This window comes from Coregonus lavaretus (assembly GCF_964263955.1).
Source record: "Coregonus lavaretus genome assembly, chromosome: 31".
NCBI classification, from domain to species: Eukaryota; Metazoa; Chordata; class Actinopteri; order Salmoniformes; family Salmonidae; genus Coregonus; species Coregonus lavaretus.
The window spans coordinates 5955072-5980883 of NC_140018.1; the positions used below are offsets into that span (position 1 = coordinate 5955072).

Sequence of the window (25812 nt, forward strand, 5' to 3'; positions counted from 1 at the left end):
TTAGATTGCACACAGGTGGACTTTATTTAACTAATTATGTGACTTCTGAAGGAAATTGGTTGCACCATATCTTATTTAGGGGTTTCATAGCAAAGGGGGTGAATACATATGCATGTCCCATTTTTCTGTTATTTATTTTGTATAATTTTTTGAAACAAGTTATTTTTTTCATTTCACTTCACCAATTTGGACTATTTTGTGTATGTCCATTACATGAAATCCAAATAAAAATCCATTTAGTTTGCAGGTTGTAATGCAACAAAATAGGAAAAACGCCAAGGGGGTTGAATACTTTTGCAAGGCACTGTTTGCCGCTTTTCAAAGCATCTCAAAGCGCTTCAAAGCACACAAAAAAAAGACAAGTAATTTAGAAACATCACAACATCATGAGATGGACCGTCATTAGAAAGTTCATGGCTTGACTGGTCATCTGAGGGAGGTGGTCAAGCAGGGAGAGAAAGTCCGGAGGCAGGCAAGAAGCGCAGTCTCATCAATGTGTCGCTGTCTCTGGCTATTCCGTAGTAGAATTCAGTAAGATTGAGTTTGAGCTAAGCCACTGCAGTCCTTGGACTCTGTAGTAGCTAGCTAGCTACTCCTTCACTATTACCAAAAATAGGGTAAACATTAATTTTTTCGAAGTTTAGGGTTAAATAATTTGGATAGGGTTAACACATTAAGTTTAGGCATTCATTCCGAATGGTTAACGGGTAGGATAGGGTAATACAAAATTAAAAGGAAGGGGGAGAGAGAATAGGAGAAGAAACTGCCAGAGAGATGCATAGAGAAACAATGACATGAACGAGACGGAGAGGGGAGAAACAACGACAGAATGACATGAGCGAGACAGAGAGGGGAGAAACAACGACAGAATGACATGAACGAGACAGAGAGGGGAGAGAAACAACGACAGAATGACATGAACGAGACAGAGAGGGGCAGAAACAACGACAGAATGACATGAACGAGACAGAGAGGGGCAGAAACAACGACAGAATGACATGAACGAGACAGAGAGGGGAGAAACAACGACAGAATGACATGAACGAGACAGAGAGGGGAGAAACAACGACAGAATGACATGAATGAGACGGAGAGGGGGATAAACAACGACAGAATGACAGAAAGACAGAAGACAGAAAGAGGAAGAAATAGGCCTAGATTATGTACTGTAGGTACCTGAGATCCAGAAGACAGATAAAGACACAACCCCCAAATCAATACCCCCTTACCCCTGCCCCCCCACACACACACACATCTGCGACCCAGCTGTGCAGGTCTGTAAAGTTGTGGGCCAGCTCTATGATGAGGCCCATCTGCTGTTGTGGTGTCATTAATAATGCATGGCCTTTGTACAGGGCTCTCCTTCACAAACACACACGCACACACACACACACACCATTATCACTACCATAACTACTACAGAACAGTGATAGTAGTGATGTAGGGAAGCTCTCAAGGGCCGAGAATTCCTTTCAACATGTCAGCAGTGAGAGGGGTGTGTGTGTGTTTGAGGGGACTCTCCTTGCTTCCCAAACACACAACCCCCACCACCAGCCAGTGCTGAGTGCTCTGAGTGCTCTGTAAGGGGCTACACCCCCAGTGCTACACTCACTGTAACACTCACACTGAACACTAGCTAAAATACACACACTCCCCCACCTAGACTAACTCAGACAGAGGTACACTCAAGAACAACCCAACCCAACCATATTTAGGACACATAGGGGAGAGTGGGGTAAGTTGATCAATTTTTTACATTCAGCATCACTCCGTCAAGGGAAATATAGTATTCTTTCTAACAAAGATATCTACATATATTTCAGGATGTTGTGTATCCCTGGACATAATTAGAATTAATCTAAACATTACAGTTTTGTCCAAAAAAAGTGGTCTCTTGGCACAACTTCCCCAGGTATGGGGTAAGTCGAGCTGCAGGACAGGGTACAAATTTCTGTTCTGAATGAAATATTACCACTACCCTTTTAAAACCATGTATATCTTTGTTTCCCAAACAATTAAACACAATTACAAATCGCTTTTTGATCATTTTAACACTTTTAAACAGCGTTGTAACACCTAACAAACACCTTACATTACGCCTGGGAAGAAAACACTTACATTTGCTCAACTTGCCATTGGCTAAACCATTGGCTCAACTTACCCCAAGGCAAACATTTTGACTATATGTGACTCGTTTTGATCAAAACGCGTTTTCTGGCAGAAATGCCTTCTGGAACATGTGAACTTTCATGTGCCTTAATAACAAACTTGTATGACATCTGTAAATATGTATACAATTGTTAAATTACGAGCCTAGTTAGTTAAGCCACAGAAAAATACATAAACCTTCCCTCTAGCCATGATTGGCTGAGATAATGAGTGGGCTGGACATGCCGAGAGAGGAGTTCGGATTGGTCTGCCAAATAGCACGCTTCTGTCTATTTGAGCTGGTCAGTATGTGTAGGTAATGCTGTCTAACGCAGCTTTCTTTTAATGTATTGTGTAGTGGAGCTGCATAAGTGTTGCTCTCCACTTTCTGGAGGATCGAGTTTTGAAATCAGTGGAATTAGAGTATGATAGCTAAAGAGATGGAGAAAACAACTGTCTCAAGATTACATCTTAAAACTAAGGGCAACCATGGCATCCGTGACAGGGAGACGCGTCCATCATGCATGATGTATTCAGGTAAGATAGTCTAGCTAGCTACATTGTCAGATATTACACGTTTCTAATTTTGACAGAAAGTGGTTTAATTTCAAGTTAAAGTGTACTGGCTTGCTAGCTAACGTTATGTGTATGATCTTATTATTCGTATCTCAGAGCCATTTGCTTGCTAACATTGAACCTGGTTGGTTAGCTACCTGCAGATTCATGCAGGGTAGTAAAGTCATGAGTTGGGATTATGGTTCATTGTTTAACTCGCTAGCTAACATTAGCTGGCTGGCTAGCTAGCTAACGTTACGTGTATGATCTTATTATTCGTATCACAGAATCATTTGCTTGGCTAGTTAGAGCCTAATGTTAGCTAGCTAACATTGAACCTGGTTGGTTAGCTACCTGCAGATTCATGCAGGGTAGTAACATAATGAGTTGGGATTATGGTTAATTGGTTACCTAGCTAGCTACATGTTTTAACAAAATACTCCACTATGCAAGTAACCATTTCGGGTGCGTTCGTAAATTCAGTCTGAGTATGCCAGAGCGCAGAATAACTGATGAATTTACGAATACACAACACCCGTGCATGATCTTATTATTCGTACCTCAGAGCCAATTGCTTGGCTAGTTAGAACCTACTGTTAGCTAGCTAACATTGAACCTGGTTGGTTAGCTACCTGCAGATTCATGCAGGGTAGTAACGTAATGAGTTGGGATTATGGTTCATTGTTTACCTAGTTAGCTATATGTCTTAACAAAATACTCCACTATGCAAGTAACCATTTTGTGTGTGTTCGTAAATTCAGTCTGAGTATGCCAGAGCGCAGAATAACTGATGAATTTACTAACGCACAACACCAGTGGAATATAGCCGGTGTCAGTAAACGTCAGCAAAAAAGCGTATTTAAATTGTTGCCAGCAGCACAGTTACAGTCACCAACACTCTGGATAACATGAAAACAGCCTAATCAGCTCTGCTAGGGCGAGTAAAATGGTCAGTGGGGTGTTCTCATTAAATTACCATTTTACTCGCCCTAGCAGAGCTTTTGTATCTGGAAGTAGCTAGCAAGCTAGCCAATGTTAGCCAGTTAGCTTGTGTACTTGACTGCCGTTGTGAGGTCAGAACGCTCGGATCAATCCTATTCATTGGCCAGAGCATCAAGTGTGTGCTCTGAACTCTCCGAGAGCGAAACGAGATGGGTGGGGCTAAAGCTTAAGAGGGTGTGAACGATGCTGAATGGGTGTAGACAAAGAAGAGCTCTTCAGTAGGTACCAAAACATTCAAAGGCCATTTTCTCAAAAGTGAGATTACAAGTTTATCAACTTTCAAAGCAGAATTACTTTCCCATTGTTCCCTTAAATGCAGTGTATGATATAGCATTTTGTAGCTCTGTGTCTCCGCTTTTATCCAATGTAAAAAACACAATTTCAAATGTTGCTACATAAGACCGAATCAAGGCGGTCGGTCACATATTAGTCCACACAGCTACAAGGATGAACTTTCATGCTAGGTTTATGATCTCATATTGAAGCGTATAGAGACCCAATCCTCTAACAATAAATTCATTTGACTTGGTGAAAATCAGTTGTTTTGGGACCTCACTTTTTTGGACCACTTTTTACATGTGGATTCTTCCTTCTCAGACAATGAAATTATGACCTGTTCCTAAATATTTGGCCAAATTATACGTTTTGTGTATGGTTTCCTAGAAACAAGGGCGGCTCAATTTACCTCATTCTCCCCTCCTCTACATACCCCATACTGCAGACCTAATCTGTACTGAGCTGGCTGGCATTTGTCTTTCATGTTGTCCTTTCCAGCACAGCTACAGCAACTATGGTAGAGGCGTAACCAGGCCAGCTCTGTACAGTTCACCTTGGCTCAGACTCAGAAGTATAAAAAAGGGTCAAATGATATCAAGGCCAAAAGCCCTCTCTTTCTCTCTGAACTATCTAATCCCCCTCCAACACGTTATTTGCCTCAACCTGGGATACCATCACCTTTTGACAAGTCCATGCACAGCAGATCATTTGCACTATAACACATGTATGGCATGGCTAGCAGGGGCTAATTAAGGCTAGCACAGCAAAAATGCTAACACTGGCTAAAACAGGCTAGCACAGGCTAGCACAGCAACTTTCACAGTCTAGCATTAGCTAGCTTAGCCTAGCATGCTAATGTAGAGCACAACCGGTGATCCAGTCTCTCTGTCTCCTTCCAGTGACTGCTGCTCTGTGGGTGAAATGAGCGCACTGTCACCCATCTGATTTATACTGCCGCTATTTTTAGCCGTAACAATTTGTAAAATTGAAAAGAGGATGTTACAACCCAAGTCACTCGAGGGCGGCGAGCGACGCTGTTGGCTGCAGCCCCAGGAGGATTTTCAGTCAACCTTCAACACACACACACGCGCCAGAACGTCCATACACACACAGGTGTGCACGCAGCACACACGTAGGAGAAAATACACACACACAAACACTTACACACACAACACACACACACACACACACACACACACAGAGACACAACAGACAGACACACACACAAGAACAAGCAGGAGGGGAGAACTGTACACATCGAGCACACACCCCAGTGTGTGTGTGCGTCTGCATGCATGTCCATGGATGTCTTTGTGTTTGTGTGTGTGTGTGTGTGTGTGTGCGTGTGTGCGTGTGCGTTTGGGTGCATGCATGGACAGCCTGGTTGACAGTCTAGTTAGCTAGTGGTGTCAGTGATAGCTCCATCACCGTGTCCCAATGCAGCGTGACGGACAAGACATGGCACAGGCTTCCAAATGACACACTGCAGGACATAACAGACTGGGCTGGGGATGGGCTCTATGACACATCTACACTAATACACCCTGAAACATCTACACTAATACACCCTGACACATCTACACTAATACACTCTGACACATCTACACTAATACACCCTGACACATCTACACTAATACACCCTGACACATCTACACTAATACACCCTGACACATCTACACTAATACACCCTGACACATCTACACTAATACACCCTGACACATCTACACTAATACACCCTGACACATCTACACCCTGACACATCTACACTAATACACCCTGACACATCTACACCAATACACCCTGACAGATCTACACTAATACACCCTGACACATCTACACTAATACACCCTGACACATCTACACTAATACACCCTGACACATCTACACTAATACACCCTGACACATCTACACTAATACACCCTGACACATCTACACTAATACACCCTGACACATCTACACGAATACACTCTGACACATCTACACTAATACACCCTGACACATCTACACTAATACACTCTGACACATCTACACTAATACACCCTGACACATCTACACTAATACACCCTGACACATCTACACTAATACACCCTGACACATCTACACTAATACACTCTGACACATCTACACTAATACACCCTGACACATCTACACTATTACACCCTGACACATCTACACTAATACACCCTGACACATCTACACTAATACACCCTGAAACATCTACACTAATACACCCTGAAATATCTACACTAATACACCCTGAAACATCTACACTAATACACCCTGACACATCTACACTAATACCCCCTGACACATCTACACTAATACACCCTGACACATCTACACTAATACACCCTGACACATCTACACGAATACACCCTGACACATCTACACAAATACACCCTGACACATCTACACTAATACCCCCTGACACATCTACACAAATACACCCTGACACATCTACACGAATACACCCTGACACATCTACACGAATACACCCTGACACATCTACACGAATACACGATGCTACTACTGGTAACAAACAACAGCAGACCAGGTTTGCTGGTACAGCACTAAGGTGTGTGCGTGTGTGTGTGTGTGTGTGTGTGTGTGTGTGTGTGTGTGTGTGTGTGTGTGTGTGTGTGTGTGTCTGTCTGTTGCAGCATGGTCCCAGTGTCGGATGTAGACTGTGCTGGGGGGTTGAAAGTTGGAAGACTTACAGGGAGGGGTCGTGCACCAGATCTTTTAGGTTGATTCCACTGCGGTCCTCTGCCAGGTTCCTAAAACAGCTGTCACTCACTGGATGAAGAGAACGAGAGAGAAGAGACAGAGAGAGAGAGAGAGAGAGAGAGAGAAGAGAGAGAACGAGAGAGAAGAGAGAGAGAGAGAACCAGAGAGAGAGAGAGAGATAGAGAGAGAAAGATAAATCATCAGTAAAGTGGGGCAATATATAGAGATGACAAAACAATCTCCCCCACTCCACACACACACAGACAGACTGACAGACAGACATGCACACATGGACAGACTGACAGACACACACACACACACACACATCTGCAACCGCTGTGTTCCATGACTTTTGAGCAGGTGTGAGCCACATGAGTCATCATTCTGCTCAGAGAGAGAGAGAGAGAGAGAGAGAGAGAGAGAGAGAGAAAAAGAGAGAGAGAGACTTCCTGAGACAAGGTGTTTCATCGTATAAGCGATTACTATGGACAGGCGAGCTTACAGTATAAGATATAAAAATACATCTTTATAAATAGACTGACTTAGAAAATGACAATGCTAAAGAGTAGCACTATAATCACTGCACTCAACTAACTCCATAACACTACAACTAAGAACACTTGGACACCAGGAAAATATTTCCATTTTTAAACACCGATGGAGAACAGGAGTGGGTAAGAGAGAGAGACGGTGGGGGAATAAATAAAAGACAAAGGGATGACAGAGAGGAGGAGGGTAGAATGAGGGAAAAATGGCTGAGACAGAGGGGATATGAGGAGAATGCGAGAGAGATGGTGATAAGAGAGAGGGAGGAGGGTAGAATGAGAGAGAAATGGCTGAGACAGAGGGGATATGAGGAGAATGCGAGAGAGGGTGATAAGAGAGAGGGAGGAGGGTAAGGAAAATTAGAGAGGGTGATAAGAGAGAGGGAGGAGGGTAAGGAAAATTAGAGAGGGTGATGAGAGAGAGGGAGGAGTGTAAGGAAAATTAGAGAGGGTGATAAGAGAGAGGGAGGAGGGTAAGGAAAATTAGAGAGGGTGATGAGAGAGGGAGGAGGGTAAGGAAAATTAGAGAGGGTGATGAGAGAGGGAGGAGGGTAAGGAAAATTTGAGAGGGTGATGAGAGAGAGGGAGGAGGGTAAGGAAAATTAGAGAGGGTGATGAGAGAGAGGGAGGAGGGTAAGGAAAATGACAGAGAAGGTGATGAGAGGATGAGAAAGGGATAGCTGTGGGGAAACAGAGGTAAACAGAGAGTGCAGGCCAGTGCTCTGGGCTATGGCAAATAAATTGGAGAGTGCTGACATTTGCACATAGAGAGAGAGAGAGAGAGAGAGAGAGAGAGAGAGAGAGAGAGAGAGAGAGAGAGAGAGAGAGAGAGAGAGAGAGAGAGAGAGAGAGAGAGAGAGAGAGAGAGAGAGAAGGAAGAAAGAGAGAGGGTACGGGAATATGGAACACACACTACCCTGAATTACAGGGGCAATTATGTGTGTGTGTCTGTGTGTGTGTGTGTGGTGTGTGTAAGGGGGAACTTCCTTTAAGACTGCAGTATTCCTTACAATCACAACCACCCCTACTCAGTCCTTCTCACCCAGCTACCTCTTCTCAGTCCTTCTCACCCAGCTACCTCTCCTCAGTCCTTCTCACCCAGCTACCTCTCCTCAGTCTTTCTCACCCGGCTACCCCTCCTCAGTCTTCAGTCTTTGTCACCCAGCTACCCCTCCTCAGTCTTCAATCTTTCTCACCCAGCTACCCCTCCTCAGTCTTCAATCTTTCTTACCCAGCTATCCCTCCTCAGTTTTCAGTTTCTCACCCAGCTACCCCTTGATCTAAAAATAGACACTCAACTCTCCTACAAGAGGCAACAACCATTCTCAACCAATCAACACTCTGTCAAAGGCATCGGCACCCAACACCATTTTCTGTGTCTATCCATGTGTGTGTGTGTCTGTGTGTGTGTATGTTTGTGTCTGAGTGTGTGTGTGTGTGTGCTTACCTACGGAACAGCAAGAGGAACTGCCCCTCCCTACCTTCAGGCTATGCTCAAAACCTACACGCCAACCCGAGCACTCCGTTCTGCCACATCAGTTCTGCACTCCGTTCTGCCACATTCTGCCCCTCCCGCTCAGCCCAGTCCAAGTTCTTGTCCTGGTACCCCAATGGTGGAACCAGTTTCCCCCTGAAGCAAGGACAGCAGAGTCCCTGCCCATCTTTCGTAAGCATCTGAAACCCTACCTCTTCAAACAGTATCTTAAATAATCCTCGTCCTCACCTGATCCCCCCTTTGCTGCTATAACAGCCTCCACTCTTCTGGGAAGGCTTTCCACTAAATGTTGGAACATTGCGGGGACTTGCTTCCATTCAGCCACAAGAGCATGAGCTCGGGCACTGATGTTGGGCGGTTAGGCCTGGCTCGCAGTCGGCATTCCAATTCATCCCAAAGGTGTTCGATGGGGTGGGGTCAGGGCTCTGTACAGGCCAGTCAAGTTCTTCCACACCGATCTTGACAAACCATTTCTGTATGGTCTTCGATTTGTGCATGGGGGCATTGTCATGCTGAAACAGGAAAGGGTCCTCCCCAAACTGTTGCCACAAAGTTGGAAGCACAGAATAGTCTAGAATGTAATTGTATGCTGTAGCGTTAAGATTTCCCTTCACTGGAACTAAGGGGCCTAGCCCGAACAATGGAAAACAGCCCCAGATCATTATTCCTCTTCCACCAAACTTTACAGTTGGCACTATGCAGTGGGGCAGGTAGCGTTCTCCTGGCATCGCCAAACCCAGATTAGTCCGTCGGACTGCGAGATGGTGAAGCGTGATTCATTATAATTCCAAGATGGCATAGCAGTGCGGTCGTGTTCTTTGTTGTGTGTCTGTGTAAATAGCCTGTTTTTTTGTATTTTTGACTTTATGTTTTGTTTACCCCATATGTAACTCTGTGTTGTTGTTTTTATCGCACTGCTTTGCTTTATCTTGGCCAGGTCGCAGTTGTAAATGAGAACTTGTTCTCAACTGGCTTACCTGGTTAAATAAAGGTAAAAAACAACAACAAAAATTCACTCCAGAGAACGCGTTTCCACTGCTCCTGAGTCCAATGTCGACTTAATGGAGCTTTACACCACTCCAGCAGACGCTTGGCATTGCGCATGGGGATTTTAGGCTTGTGTGTGGCAGCTCGGACATGGAAACCCATTTCATGAAGCATCCGACGAACAGTACTTCTGCTGATGTTGCTTCCAGAGGCAGTTGGGAACTCGGTAGTGAGTGTTGCAACTGAGGACAGATGATTTTTACATGCTATGGGCTTCAGCACTCGGCGGTACCATTCTGTGAGCTTGTGTGGCCTACCACTTCGCAGCTGAGCAGTTGTTGCTCCTAGATGTTTACTCTTCACAATAACAGCACTTAGCTGTAGCAGGGCAGAAATTTTACTAACTGACTTGTTGGAAAGGTGGCATCCTATGATGTGCCACATTGAAAGTCAATGAGCTCATCAGTAAGGCCATTCTACTGCCAATGTTTGTCTTGGCGATTGCATGGCTGTGTGCTCAATTTTATACACCTGTCAGCAACGGGTGTGGCTGAAATAGCCGAATCCACTAATTCGAAGGGGTGTCCACATACTTTTGTATATATAGTGCATCTTAAGATGAATGCACTAACATTAAGTCGCTCTGGATAGGAGCATCTGCTAAATGACTAAAATGTCAAATGTAAAAAAATAAAAATAAATGTGTGTGTGTGTGTTGGGGGGGAACTCCTCACTAAAGGTAATAAAACGTGAGGCCGGTGGGCCCCTCCATCAAGTGGGATAAATGTGAGAGAGTTATCCCTGAGAGAAAAGGAGAGATTGGTAGATTGAGAGACGAAGAGGGGGAGAGAGCGGGAGAATGAGATACAGTCTAAGTAAAAAAGAAAGAGAAAGGAAGAGGGTGAGATTAGAGGGAGAGGGAGAGGGAGAGCGAGATGAGTGAAGGAGAGAGAAGAGGGAGGGAGAGATATCTGGCTGCAGTTGAAACAGGCTTCAAAGGAATATTAATGTGATCCTATACAGGAGCTGAACACAGAGGAAGAGAAGGAGGGAAGAAGAGGAGGAGGAGGAGGGAAGGAATGCAGATGGTCGCCATGACGCTGTGGATTCCACTCCACCTTTTTTCAGGATAGGAGTCTGGGAGTGGCTGGCCGTTTAGATCCCTCCCCCCTGACAAAATCCATCTCCTCCCCCTAAGCCTACTGCAGGTCTGCTTCACTGCAGCTAAAAAAAAATCTGCATCCACACCCTGACAAGATCCACATCTAACCTACAGCTCACAACTTCGGTTTGGGCACTGATCTCAAATGTGACTAGTTTCAGGAAACCAGGCGTATGTCGCACGACACTACTTCACAGGAGAGGCATTTGAACGTAAACATTATTGTTTTATCAAAATGAAATTTTTGGCAGAAATGCCTTCTGGAACATGTGAATCTCAATGTGCCTTAATAACAAACTTGTATTCTATCCATAAATACAAATCCAATTGTTAAATTAGGAGCATAGTTGGTTTAGCCACGGAAAAAGACAGGAACCTTCCCTCTAGCCATGATTGGCTGAGATAATAGATGGGCTGGACATGCCGGGAGATGAGTTTGGATTGGTCTGCCATGTAGCATGCTTCTGTATATAATGTGAGCTGCTCAGTACGTGTTGATAGTCATTTCTACCGCACCGTTTTTGAAATATATAACGTTAACCATTGAGAACTACAAAAAGTTTTGCTACTTTTCTCAACAACATTGATGCCCTGAATTTAGCAGGCACTATCGACAGATCAGTTGGAAAAAGTGATTTGCTACTTTCTGCACACGCCACGGTCAGTGTGAACCAGAGTGACTTGAAACAACGCTGGCCAAACAAGATGTGGCTACAAACAAAATGGAGTTAAATGGTTCCAGTCTGCCATGAAGCGTTCATCCATATATACGGGTAAGAGTCTAGCTACATTATTAGATATTATAAGTTTCTAATTTTGCAGAAAGTCGTTTTCATTGCAAGTTAAAGCATACTGTTAGCTAGCTAGCGAATGTTAGTTTGCTGGCTTGCTAGCTACCATTACGTGTATGATCTGTGTAGTAATATTATTTGAATCAGAAACCCATTTGCATTCTTAGTCATAGCCTAATGTTAGCTAGCTAACATTGAACCTGGATCGTTAGCATTAGCTACCTGCAGCTTCATACTACAGCTATGATAATGTTTGTATTGGTTGGTAATAGTATGAGTTGGGATTATGCCGTTCATTGTTTAGCTAGCTAGCTACATGTCTAAGCACAAGACTATGTCTAAACAAAACACTTCGCCAGATGATTACATGACCCATCAAGTTAGCCAGATGTGTCTGGAGGTGATTACGGCCATCTATTGTATTTCATGAACATCTGTACATGGCTAGAAAATAGAGACCCACCCACTTAGCTAAATGTGGCTGGGGGGTGGTTATAGCATTTCCTTCACATGACCCATCAATTTAGACAAGTGTGTCAGGTAAGCGTCATCTAATAATAATAAAATAATTTTATTAGACCAGAAAACGTGAGACGTTAGTCCACACGTTTGAAATTGAGAAACTCTGAAACTCTCAACCTCTACACGAGGTGAAGAAGAAGACAATGCACTAGACCTTATCATCTCAGTCTGCAGCTGGCATGTATAGTCGTCTAGACAACTTTCACTAAAGACACGAGTTCGGAAGGACAATCCCTCTCCGACAACCGCAGGTACATCTGAAGTATCCATTCTAACCACAACTATGACCAGAAACTCTACCAAGGACATTGGGGTCTCTGGTAGGCATACCAGAGTCCTACATCATCAACTCAACTATCGAGGACAGCTACACGTAAATACATGTTGCATTTCTAATCCGAATTAGTGATTAGTGGGGTTTTAAGCATTTGTATTTCCAAGAGCGTAGTTTCCAAAGTAACCACGATAGTTTGAATCTCTCCTTTCCACTCTGACCCTCCTTCTACCCAAGAATTCATGCTATTGTTAGTCCAGTCCACTAGGGACCTGTTTTCATTGTATTATGTTAGCAATCAATAACCTATGTGTGTGTGTGTTTGTATTATGTTATTATTTAGTTAGTTAGTAAATAAATAATTAAGCCAATTGGTGTATTGCTGATTCATCAATAAGGTTAGGGTTCTTGCAGTTTCAAGGATTATGCGACGTTCAGAATGAGACTGATAAGAGGTAATTATTTAATAAGTGACTGTTATCGACATAACATATATATCTTCTAAGAGTTTAATTCGGGAGATGGTAACTCGTTAAACAACTTATTCCGTGGTGCCCCAAATTCCTAATGAGTTAATTGTTACATGATTCATTTAATTGAGTGACAGTTAAACAGTTATGTGATTCGATAAATAACAGTCATATATTAAAGTAAGTCACGTCACGACACTACTATGCAAGTAATCATTTCACTGTACTGTTTACACCTTCTGTATCATGTGCATGTGACAAATCAACTTTTAAAAAATTTGATATAGTGTGTGTTTACGAGAGACGTTAATGTGAAGAACAACATGACATGCACCAAAGTCAGATTAGGATATAGGCCAAGGACTAGATCAAGTGTATTTTTACCTGGTGTTTTTCCTTATTGTAGGCTACTACTTTCACCACTTTTAGTCTTGAAATCTTTGGTTGTTTACTAAACTAAATCACTCTGTTTAGCAAATGACTTCACATGTGAATCCTTAGAGAGATGGGTGGGGCTAGGCTTAAGAGGGTGTGAACGATGCTGAATGGGTGTAGACAAAGAATAGCTCTCCAGTAGATTTACCAAAACATTCAGGGCCATTTTCTCAAAAGTGGGGTTACAAGTTTATCAACTTTCAAAGCAGAATCACTGCGAAATATGACATCCGTCCAGGTAAGCAAGACGCTGGGAGATGGCTTAAAAACCGGCCACTAGGGGCAACAGTGAGCACTATTACCATCAAGTAGGCTTGGGTTTTGCCAGGGGGTTGTGGACAGGGATGGCGGATTTGCGTAAACCGTGAGCTCTGGCTCTGAGGGTGGCGTGTTCAATCCTAGTGCTAGGCACTCATTTAATATTTGTTTATATTTGTTTGTTTTAGCCCTATCCCAAACGTTAACCCTTAACTATTCTGAATTATGCCTAAACTTCTGCAGTGAGACTGTGAGAGCTTGTTGCTCTAGCAGGAGATGCAATGACCCTGTCCAGGGTGGTATTTCCCCATGATCCACAGACAGTCCATATCCCCACAGGTCAACGTCTATTGGACAGATAGACAAGTCAGACAGAGAGATGGACAGACAGACAGATGGACACAGACAGACAGAGAGGGCAGCCAGACACTGGGCACACAGACACTGGGCAGACAGACACAGGGCAGACAGACACTGGGCAGACAGGGGGCTGTCCCAGCTGGGTAGACTCGAGTTGGGGTCGATTCCATTTCATTCCTGTCAGTTGAATTGGACATGGAGATCCTCCATAGATAAGCATGGCTAGGTGATCTCTCTACAACTGTCTGTATCTGTCTGTATGTATGTATGTGTGTTTCTGTGTGTGTGTCTGTGTGTGTGTGTGTCTGCTAGACTAAATAGAGTGCCTGTATCTCCCCAGGCTAGCAGTAAGAGTGGGAGGAGAGCAGGAGGCCGCAACTTTAGAAGCATTACGCAGGGCGGAGCGGCCCCAGTGAGAACATTGAAGTCAGCATCCACATGGGATCCCGGTGTACACTCACTCCTTAAAGGGTTAATACGAGCCCCAACAAGTCAGAGAGATGGAGAGATGGAGACAGAGGAGGAGAGATAGAGTAAGAGATGGAATAGAGAGACAACTAAGAGGATGAGATAGAGGAAAATAATGAGAGAAGAGAAGAGATGAAGGGAGGAATGGTGACAGAGGAGGGAGAAAAGAAAGATAGGAAATGATGAGCAAAGAGAAGAATGGAGCTGGAAGAGAAGAACAGGAGAGGAGAATGAGAACTAGAGAAGACACTGGAAGAGACTGGAGAAGACATTGGAAGAGACTGGAGTGAAACTGTAAGAGACTGGAGAAGACACTGGAAGAAACTAGAGAAGACACTGGAAAAAACTAGAGAAGACACTGGAAGAGACTAGAGAAGACACTGGAAAAGACTGGAGAAGACACTGGAAGAAACTAGAGAAGACAATGGAAGAAACTAGAGAAGACACTGGAAGAGACTAGAGAAGACACTGGAATAGACTGGAGAAGACACTGGAAGAGACTAGAGAAGACACTGGAAGAGACTGGAGAAGACACTGGAAGAGACTAAAGAAGACACTGGAAGAGACTGGAGAAGACAATGGAAGAGACTGGAAAAGACACCGGAAGAGACTGGAGAAGACACTGGAAGAGACTGGAGAAGACACTGGAAGAGACTAGAGAAGACACTGGAAGAGACGGGATAAGACACTGGAAGAGACTGGAGAAGACACTGGAAGAGACTAGAGAAGACACTGGAAGAGACTGGAGAAGACATTGGAAGAAGCTGGAGTAGATAATGGAAGAGACTAGAGAAGACACTGGAAGAGGCTGGAGAAGACACTGAAAGAGGCTGGAGAAGACACTGGAAGAGAGTGGAGAAGATACTAGAAGAGACTGGAGAAGACACTGGAAGAGACTGGAGAAGACACTGGAAGAGACTGGAGAAGACACTGGAAGAGACAGGAGAAGACACTGGAAGAGACTAGCGAAGACACTGGAAGAAACTAGAGAAGACACTGGAAGAGACTGGAGAAGACACTGGAAGAGACTGGAGAAGAAAACGGAAGAGAAGACACTGGAAGAGACTAGAGAAGACACTGGAAGAGACTAGAGAAGACACTGGAAGAGACTGGAGAAGACACTGGAAGAGACTGGAGAAGACACTGGAAGATAATAGAGAAGACACTGGAAGAGACTGGAGAAGACACAGAAAGAGACTAAAGAAGACACTGGAAGAGACTGGAGAAGACACTAGAAGAGACTAGAGAAGACAGTGGAAGAGACTGGAGAAGACACTGGAAGAGTGGAGAAGACACTGGAGAAGACACTGGAAGAGACTGGAGAAGACACTGGAAGAGACTGGAGAAGACACTGGAAGAAACTGGAGAAGACACTGGAAGAAACTAGAGGAGACACTGGAAGAAACTAGAGAAGACACTGGAAAAGACTGGAGAAGACACTGGAAGATACTAGAGAAGACACTGGAAGAGACTGGAGAAGACACTGGAAGAGACTGGAAAAGACACTGGAAGAGAATGGAGAAGACACTGGAAGAGAATGGAGAAGACACTGGAAGAGACTGGAGAAGATACTGGAAGAGAGAAGACACTGGAAGAGACTAGAGAATACACTGGAAGAGATGGGAGAACACACTGGAGAATACACTGGAAGAGACTGTAGAAGACAATGGAAGAGGCTGGAGAAGATAATGGAAGAGACTAGAGAAGACACTGGAAGAGACTGGAGAAGACACTGGAAGAGAGTGGAGAAGATACTGGAAGAGACTGGAGAAGACACTGGAAGAGACTGGAGAAGACACTGGAAGAGACTGGAGAAGACACTGGAAAGGACTGGAGAAGACACTGGAAGAGACTGGAGAAGATAATGGAAGAGAAGACACTGGAAGAGACTAGAGAAGACACTGGAAGAGACTGGAGAAGACACTGGAAGAGACTGGAGAAGATAATGGAAGAGAAGACACTGGAAGAGACTAGAGAAGACACTATAGAAGACACTGGAAGAGACTGGAGAAGACACTGGAAGAGGCTGGAGAAGACACTGGAGGAGAGTGGAGAAGATACTGGAAGAGACTAGAGAAGACACTGGAAGAGGCATGAGAAGACACTGGAAGAGAGTGGAGAAGATACTGGAAGACACTAGAGAAGACACTGGAAGAGACTGGAGAAGACACTGGAAGAGGCTGGGAAGACACTGGAAGAGAATAGAAAAGACACTGGAAGAGACTAGAGAAGACACTGGAAGAGACTGGAGAAGACATTGGAAGAGAAGACACTGGAAGAGACTAGAGAAGACACTGGAAGAGACTAGAGAAGACACTGGAAGAGACTGGAGAAGACACTGGAATAGACTGGAGAAGAAACTGGAAGAGACTGGAGAAGACACTGGAAGAGACTGGAGAAGACAGTGGAAGAGACTGGAGAAGACACTGGTAGAGACTGGAGAAGACACTGTAAGAGACTAAAGAAGACACTAGAAGAGACTGGAGAAGAAACTTGAAGAGACTAGAGAAGACACTGGAAGAGACTAGAGAAGACACTAGAGAAGACACTGGAAGAGACTGGAGAAGACACTGGAAGAGGCTGGAGAAGACACTGGAAGCGAGTGGAGAAGATTCTGGAACAGACTGGAAAAAACACTGGAAGAGACTGGAGAAGACACTGGAAGAGACTAGAGAAGACACTGGAAGAGACTAGAGAAGACACTGGAAGAGACTAGAGAAGACACTGGAAGAGACTAGAGAAGACACTGGAAGAGACTGGAGAAGACACTGGAAGAGAAGACACTGGAAGAGACTAGAGAAGACACTGAAAGAGACTGGAGAAGACACTGGAAGAGCCTGGAGAAGACACTGGAAGAGACTGGAGAAGACACTGGAGAAGACACTGGAAGAGACTGGAGAAGACACTGGAAGAGACTGGAGAAGACACTGGAAGAGACTGGAGAAGACACTGGAAGAGACTGGAGAAGACACTGGAAGAGACTGGAGAAGACACTGGAAGAGACTGGAAGAGACTTGAGAAGACACTGGAAGAGACTAGAGAAGACACTGGAAGAGACTGGAGAAGACACTGGAAGAGACTTGAGAAGACACCGGAAGAGACTGGAGAAGACACTGGAAGAGACTGGAGAAGACACTGGAAGAGACTGGAGAAGAAATTGGAAGAGGTCAGAGAAGACACTGGAAGAGATCAGAGAAGACACTGGAAGAGATCGGAGAAGACACTGGAAGAGACTGGAGAAGACACTGGAAGAGACTGGAGAAGACACTGGAAGCGACTAGAGAAGACACTGGAAGAGACTAGAGAAGACACTGGAAGAGACTAGAGAATACACTGGAAGAGACTGGAGAAGACACTGGAACAGACTCGAGAAGAAACTGGAAGAGACTAGAGAAGACATTGGAAGAGACTGGAGAAGACACTGGAAGAGACTGGAGAAGACACTGGAAGAGACTAGAGAAGACACTGGAAGAGACTAGAGAATACACTGGAAGAGACTGGAGAAGACACTGGAACAGACTCGAGAAGAAACTGGAAGAGACTAGAGAAGACACTGGAAGAGACTGGAGAAGACACTGGAAGAGACTGGAGAAGAAATTGGAAGAGGTCAGAGAAGACACTGGAAGAGATCAGAGAAGACACTGGAAGAGATCGGAGAAGACACTGGAAGAGACTGGAGAAGACACTGGAAGAGACTGGAGAAGACACTGGAAGCGACTAGAGAAGACACTGGAAGAGACTAGAGAAGACACTGGAAGAGACTAGAGAATACACTGGAAGAGACTGGAGAAGACACTGGAACAGACTCGAGAAGAAACTGGAAGAGACTAGAGAAGACATTGGAAGAGACTGGAGAAGACACTGGAAGAGACTAGAGAAGACACGGGTGATATGACGTCTTTTCACAGTGTTGTAGGAACAAAGTTAAATCTGTTAGATAGGTAACCCTTGGTGCCACAGAGTCTGAATGCCAAGGATTCCAGTATGTCGAGGGGGCTTACTTGTGTTCATCTTAGAATGATTTATAGATGGAATATACTGATTTTGATACAAGGTGATACCATCAGAGTGGGGAGTGCCAACTGATGGTTACCAGAAGTTGTTGAAGAAATGTTTGAAGGGCTATATAAACTGAAACGTTTTCTTTGTTCAGGAGTTCGGATGACAAGAGGCAAAGCACGTGCCGTTTGCTATGCGAACCCGATACTGTATCTATTAAATACATATTACATTTTACATTACTAAATCAATTCAACAGGTTGCGATGATTAGTACTTCCTGTTCACCCATGACTGCGTGGCCAAGCATGCCTCCAACTCAATCATCAAGTTTGCAGACGAAACAACAGTAGTAGGCTTGATTACCAACAATGACAAGACCGCCTACAGGAAGGAGGTGAGTTCTCTGGGAGTGTGGTGCCAGGAAAATAACCTCTCACTCAGCTTCAAGTTCCTTGGCGCACACATCACCGACAAACTGAAATGGTCCACCCACGCAGACAGTGTGGTGAAGAAAGCGCAACAGAGCCTCTTCAACCTCAGGAGGCTGAATACATTTGGCTTAGCACCTAAAACCCTCACAAACTTTTACAGATGCACAATTGAGAGCATCCTGTCGGGCTGTATCACCGCCTGGTACGGCAACTGCACCGCCCACAACTGCAGGGCTTTCCAGAGGGTGGTGCAGTCTGCCGAACGCATTACCGGGGGCAAACTACCCACCCTCCAAGACACATACAGCACCTGATGTCACAGGAAGGCCAAAAAGATAATCAAGGACATCAACCACCCGAGCCACTGCCTGTTCACCCCACTATCATCCAGAAGGTGAGGTCAGTACAGGTGCATCAAAGCTGGGACCGAGAGAATGAAAAACAGCTTCTATCTCAAGGCCATCAGACTGTTAAATATCCATCGCTAGCACATTAGAGGCTGCTGCTGCCTATTGAAATCACTGGCCACTTTAAGAAATGGAACACTAGTCACTTTAATAATGTTTACATATCTTGCAATACTCATCTCATATGTATATACTGCATTCTATTCTATAATATTCTACTGTATCTTAGTCCATGCCGCTCTGTCATTGCTTGTCCATATATGTATATATTCTTAAATCCCATTCCTTACTAGTTTTGTGTTTATTGGGTATATGTTGTGAAAGTGTTATATATTACTTGTTAGATATTACTGCACTGTCAGAGCTAGAAGCACAAACATTTCGCTACACCCGCTATAACATCTGCTAAACACGTGTATGTGACAAATAAAATGTGATTTGATTTGTTTGTTATTTTAATAGGTGTCTATTCCACTTAATGAAACGTGGTATTATCTGATGTGATTTGAGTGGGATTCTCTCTTCAAGGATTGGTGGAAGTCCCCTATAGTATGTATGTTAAAGGAAGACGTAGGAGACAACGTCTCAAACAACCTTTTTAATACAGTAGATGCCTGGGATAAAATATCACTGATTCCTTACGCGGAGTAATTGATTATATTGGCAAATGAATAAAATATGAAATTTAGAGGGGTGACAGGAGCAATCTAAGGCGAAACAGATATTTCTTATGTCGTTGATCCAGTAACGATACTAGGATAATTTGACATGGGAGCAAAGGGAGGCGATTTTGGGGTTGAATAATCTTCGTGAGAATTATAGAAAGTGGAATCTAAAGGGTACTCAATTAAAAATACTCATTGCAAACTCAGAGAACATTGGGTGGTTTTCATCTTGTGAGAGATTTTAGGTAATCTTATTCTGGAATAGTAACGAGGAATTAGATTGAAACAAACAATTATTGATATGAGGTAGTACAGTGGAATTATCTGCATCATGTTTTGTGTTAATTACTATTTTTGGATTGCTGATTATAACTGAATGTTAACAACAAGTCAACTTTCTGTTCCAGGAGAAGGGGGTTTCGTTATCTTTTTCAGATGTTCCCGAGTATGTGGTCTTGGGGAGAGATGTTAGTTAAATTTGTCAGTTTTATAAGTAGTAAGATATCCGGAGTAGGCAGTGAAGGGAGCTACCAAATTAAATAAAGCCTGTCCATTTTTATTTGTTTTTTACACAACCCACCTATTATGAAATGTTAGTTGGATAGGCCTTTTATTTTTTATTTTAGGGGGTTTTCATGGGTTAGTGCCAAGGTTTCTTAAAGGGACACACACAGTGAATTTTATGGAAGTTTTATTTTCTGAGTGAGTTTTAATTAAACATATGTGATTTGTTTTGATAAGAACTGTTATGAAGTCTTGCTGTACACTTGGGATATGAAAATGTATGAAATGTTTTGACTGTTGTTAATGATTAGTCTACTATAGAATTAAATACTTATTTGAAGGGTTTGAATGACCTCTGACCTCTGTCCTGACTTTCTAGTGTGATTTGATCACCCACACTGGGAAGCCGAGAGACATACGATGATGAATTTAAGGTCATTTATTATACCGAGGTGAGGGTCAATGGTAATACTGATCATTATGAAGAAGTTTATAGTTCATAGCCCTATTTGTGATTCAGACCATGACAAGGACAGAGAGGGAGCGCTAGCCCTGAATGAGGGAAATTAGTCAATTTTGCTATTCTTGAATTACATTATGGGATACAATTAAGTTAAGATATTATCAAGGGTGGTCATTCTAATTTCATTAGTTATTTTGGTTTAACAGGCAATGTTATTTGTATTTTCTTTGGATGCATGAATCACGATGTGAATCATGTGTACAAGAAGGGGTATTACTGGTCTCCTGGGGCCTTTTTGGTAAATATGCTAATTGTATTAAGAATATGAGCAGTAGCAATTAATGTGTTATGGGTTAGATGGAATGTTTTATGTTCAAGTGTATTTGTGGCAGGAGGTAGGGTGTAGAGGAGGCCTGTTGCTGAAAAATAGTGGACTACAACAAGCTGGAAGAAAGTGTACTTCCTAATCTCAAGGCTTCTCCTGACTGATGAGAAGACAGGGTAAAGTAGCATACTGTGTCTCAACTAACAATGTTCTTAAGACTTTCTTCCAATGGGTGCAGGCAACTCTGCCCAACCTAGCAGGAGAATCTGGGCATTGTCTGCGCCCTGGAGACTTTGTGGTGGTAAAAGATTACAGAAGTAAGAGCGGGACAGACCCTAGGTGGAGAGGTCCGTACCAGGTGTTGATGAATACCTCAATGGCGGTGAATGTAGCAGAGAAAGATAACTGGATCCATGTGTCACACTGTAGGAGAGTTCCAACCCCAGAGGAGGAAGATGGGCCCACCACTGCATAGCATTGTTTTCTTTTGTGTCTGTGTGTCTTTGCAGCAGTGACTCTCAGCTTCCCTATTGGTATGCTGCCAGAAGGACACTCTCCGCAGACCGATGTCGATGAACTCTGCCTGATCTGGAGACCCTAGTGACAGAAGAAGGTCCAGAGCCAAATAGACCATACATCGTCACCCAGGCTACACCAACGGCTGTACGGATAGAGGGGAGATCGACCTGGTATCATCTAAACCACTGCCTGACTTCACTATCATTTATTTATCTGTCTTTGACTAGTTCCGCTAACAGAAATTGAGGTCTCTTCCTGATCCTGTGAAGTCGACAGGGTGATACGGAGAGTATATTAGAAATGTGTATTAAGGATAATTTGTAAAACATCATAATTTGTCATATAGTCAATGCTTATATGGATTTCTTGGATTAGAAATGAATTAAACTAAACTGTTATGATCTGTCCTCTCTCGAGGTAACTACAGATGGAGTCTAGAATGCATAGCAGGGATAATTCCCATGGGGCGGCGCACAATTGGCCCAGCGTCGTCCAGGGTAGGGAATGGCCGGCAGGGATGTTGGTAGAGCATGGCGTTTGCAACGCCAGGGTTGTGGGTTCGATTCCCGCGGGGGGCCAGTATGATAAAAATAATATAAAAAATAAAAAATAGATATGTATGCACTCACTAACTGTAAGTCGCTCTGGATAAGAGCGTCTGCTAAATGACTAAAATGTAAAATGTAAATGTAATTCGGTCAAGAACAGTGTGAACCTCAAATTTTTTTAAAATTAAAAATCAAACTTCTAAACCGGCTGAAGATAAGCAACAAAGGTGTTGAAAATGGTCTTGTCCAGCACCACTTCTACCTGCAACCGATGTACAGCATCCAATCGAAGCTATCAACTGTTTTTATCTCATGCTTTTCTCACGAGAGTGTGACAGGAGTCCATGTGGAGTGTGACAGGAGTCCATGTGGAGTGTGACAGGAGTCCATGTGGAGTGTGACTGGAGTCCATGTGGAGTGTGACTGGAGTCCATGTGGAGTGTGACTGGAGTCCATGTGGAGTGTGACAGGAGTCCATGTGGAGTGTGACAGGAGTCCATGTGGAGTGTGACAGGAGTCCATGTGGAGTGTGACAGGAGTCCATGTGGAGTGTGACAGGAGTCCATGTGGAGTGTGACAGGAGTCCATGTTGAGTGTGACAGGAGTCCATGTGGAGTGTGACAGGAGTCCATGTGGAGTGTGACAGGAGTCCATGTGGAGTGTGACAGGAGCCATGTGGAGTGGGCATGGAGAGAGATCAGTTAAAATATTACATTTCTCATGTCGTTGGTATACTGGTTGGCAAATGGATGAGACAGAATTGGGGGTAGAGATGGTAGCTGCTCGGATGAGACATTGAAATTGGGACATTGTTATGGGCAATTCAAGTTGAACTGTGAGGCTGGCTGAAGAACATAATGAAGAAACGCCAGAAGATTGAGTACCGGGGAACGACGGGGTTGGTCAGCTGTGTCCATAATTAATTTGGACTTCTCTAAATTTGATAATTTGGGTATGAGGTTGATGTAGGAGGTATATACACTGCTAAATTTACAGTAATATTGGATTAAGAATGCATTGAGATACTGCTCTGTAGTTATTCTCCTTATGAGGAAGCTAATGCTAGAATTATGGATCATTATACTGTATGTTAATATAAATGTACATTCTGCCAGTGTCAATGGGTGCTAAGTTGAGGGTTTTAACTTTGAGTGATAGGACCAATGTGAATCACTAAGAATTGTCATTCTAAATGTGTTGGATAATTAATTAGATTATGATTATGAGTTGTAAACTGACTGATTGATTTCAGTAAGTTATTAATATGTTAATAACTAAAGATGTTGACACTGCAATTAATGTATTAGATATTGATAATTTTTTTACATTTACATTTTTTTACATTTAAGTCATTTAGCAGACGCTCTTATCCAGAGCGACTTACAGTTAGTGAGTGCATACATTATTATTTTTCATACCCCCCGCGGGAATCGAACCCACAACCCTGGCGTTGCAAACGCCATATTCTACCAACTGAGCTACAACCCTGCCAGCCATTCCCTCCCCTACCCTGGACGACGCTGGGCCAATTGTACGCCGCCCCATTTTGATTGTTATACTAATTGTGATATGGCTAAAGAAGTTATGTGAGCTAAAGATGTTGACACTATTCTCAACATGCCCTGGTATTGCATATACAATCGTAAGATAACTGGCTTAAATAGATATTATGGTTAAAACAACGCTACATTAGTTTTAATGTGTTAGGATACACTTATATGATTTATTTCGAGTAGAAACTTTTGAGCCTTACTGTTTGTAAAATATAAGGTTGATGTAAGAATTGTGCCTTATATCATGAACGTTGATTTTTATGTCGTAGTATTCCAATAGTAGTAACTATATACGTGTGAAGTATTTGGAGGTATTGATATGGGACTATTAATTCCCAGAGAGGGGGGGATTGATGTGGATTTTTAGATTGGTAGATTTGTAGAGTGGTACATATGTGTTGCTAGGCAAGAACTGAATTGCTTCTTCTCACTGGGTTTGGTGTGTGAAAGAGGAATGTTTGTTTTCTATCTGTATCAGATCTGACCTCGGGTAAAATTCCTTGCTCCTACCTAATCCAAGGCTGTCCGGTTTTATCAGTGCTTGTACCCAGAGTGTTATTCTTTGCCTCTATCCTAAGGCATATTACTGGAATGGAGTCAGGATTGAATAGAGTTCAGACTAAACATGGTACCTAGCAACAGTCAAGGGTTTTCAAGCAATTGGGTCTGAAAGGGCACTCATTAGACAATATGCAATTGATAATCGCATAGCATTGGATGCTATTACAGCAGCTCGAGGGGGCGTTTGTGCGATTGTGGGAGGAGACACATGTTGTGCATACTTGCCATCAGAATCAGGAAGGTCTTGTGAATTTAACTAAAGCTATTGGATATATTAGAGAAATACTGGATGGAATTAGGAATACGAATATAGATGCAAAGATATTAGGGGAATATAGCAATTAGAATATTATTGAATTATTTTCAAGGTTATTTAGTGGTAATTCAATAGGAACATGGATAGCAAGTGTTCTAGGTCCCTTAGTGGCAATAGTACTTATTGTAGCCATAGTTATGGGATGTTGTTTTCCCATATTTCGGGGATTGATTTTGAGATCTGTACAAACGATTACTAACATGCCAGTGATTACAGCTAGAGATGTTTCAGTCAATATTAATGCAAGGAGGGAAAGTACAAATTCTTCATCTATATCATCTTATTCAAGTGTAGAGTCCATTGATAATGTTGATTGAGGATTTGGGAATGTGATGTTCTGATTGTATAACGTTGGATATAAGGTTTACAGGATTGGACATGGGGAAATGGGACTTCCTCAGTCGATCAGATAGCGCCCCTAGTGACCAGTGAAAAGCTTGGGGTTCCTCTGAATCAAGAAAATGAAGACTGAAGTTATTTTTATTGGGATATATTCATCTACCTATATTGTGGTCTACATGCAACTTAGAAATAGTCATGATTCAATGTATTTTCTTGGAGGATGTCATGATATTTAACATTTATTTGTATGTTTTTCTTATATGGTCTATGTGGGATTTTTCCTTATATATAATTGAGGTTTTGCCTACAATAGATATCTAGCGTGAATTAGTTAGTCATGTATCGATCTTTTACTCAGATTGAGTCCATAGTGGTTTGAAATGTTTGATCGTGTAGGAGCCAGGTGACTGAGAATTTATACCTTTGTTGATTAAATATATTGAGAATCTGGTTGGATTCAGGTATAGAAAATAGAGGGGGATGAATTCTCAGGTATCTAGAATAGTTTAGGCTCTAATCATATATCTACACTACTGATTGGAGAACATTTTAGTTGATATGAAGTTTTATGTGAATTGTTGGGTTTAAGTAATGTTATACAAAGGGAATTTTACTTACAACAAAATAAAAATGAATTAGGGATTGATATGATGTCTTTTCACAGTGTTGTAGGAACAAAGTTAAATCTGCTAGATAGGTAAC

The 25812-nt window shown here is 43.0% G+C and overlaps 1 protein-coding gene across 3 annotated transcripts in view; it reads right to left on the reverse strand.

Annotated features, from left to right (window-relative positions):
- LOC311106509 (gephyrin) overlaps nucleotides 1–25812 on the reverse strand; it is a gene marked incomplete at both ends in the record, with an annotated part of 163595 nt that overhangs the window by 92226 nt on the left and 45557 nt on the right. For all 3 annotated transcript variants that reach the window (XM_084148861.1, XM_084148859.1, XM_084148860.1), the window contains one exon: nucleotides 6699–6777. In XM_084148861.1, coding sequence (XP_084004987.1) covers nucleotides 6699–6777 — 79 coding nt within the window. The remainder of the gene's footprint in view (nucleotides 1–6698; nucleotides 6778–25812) is intronic.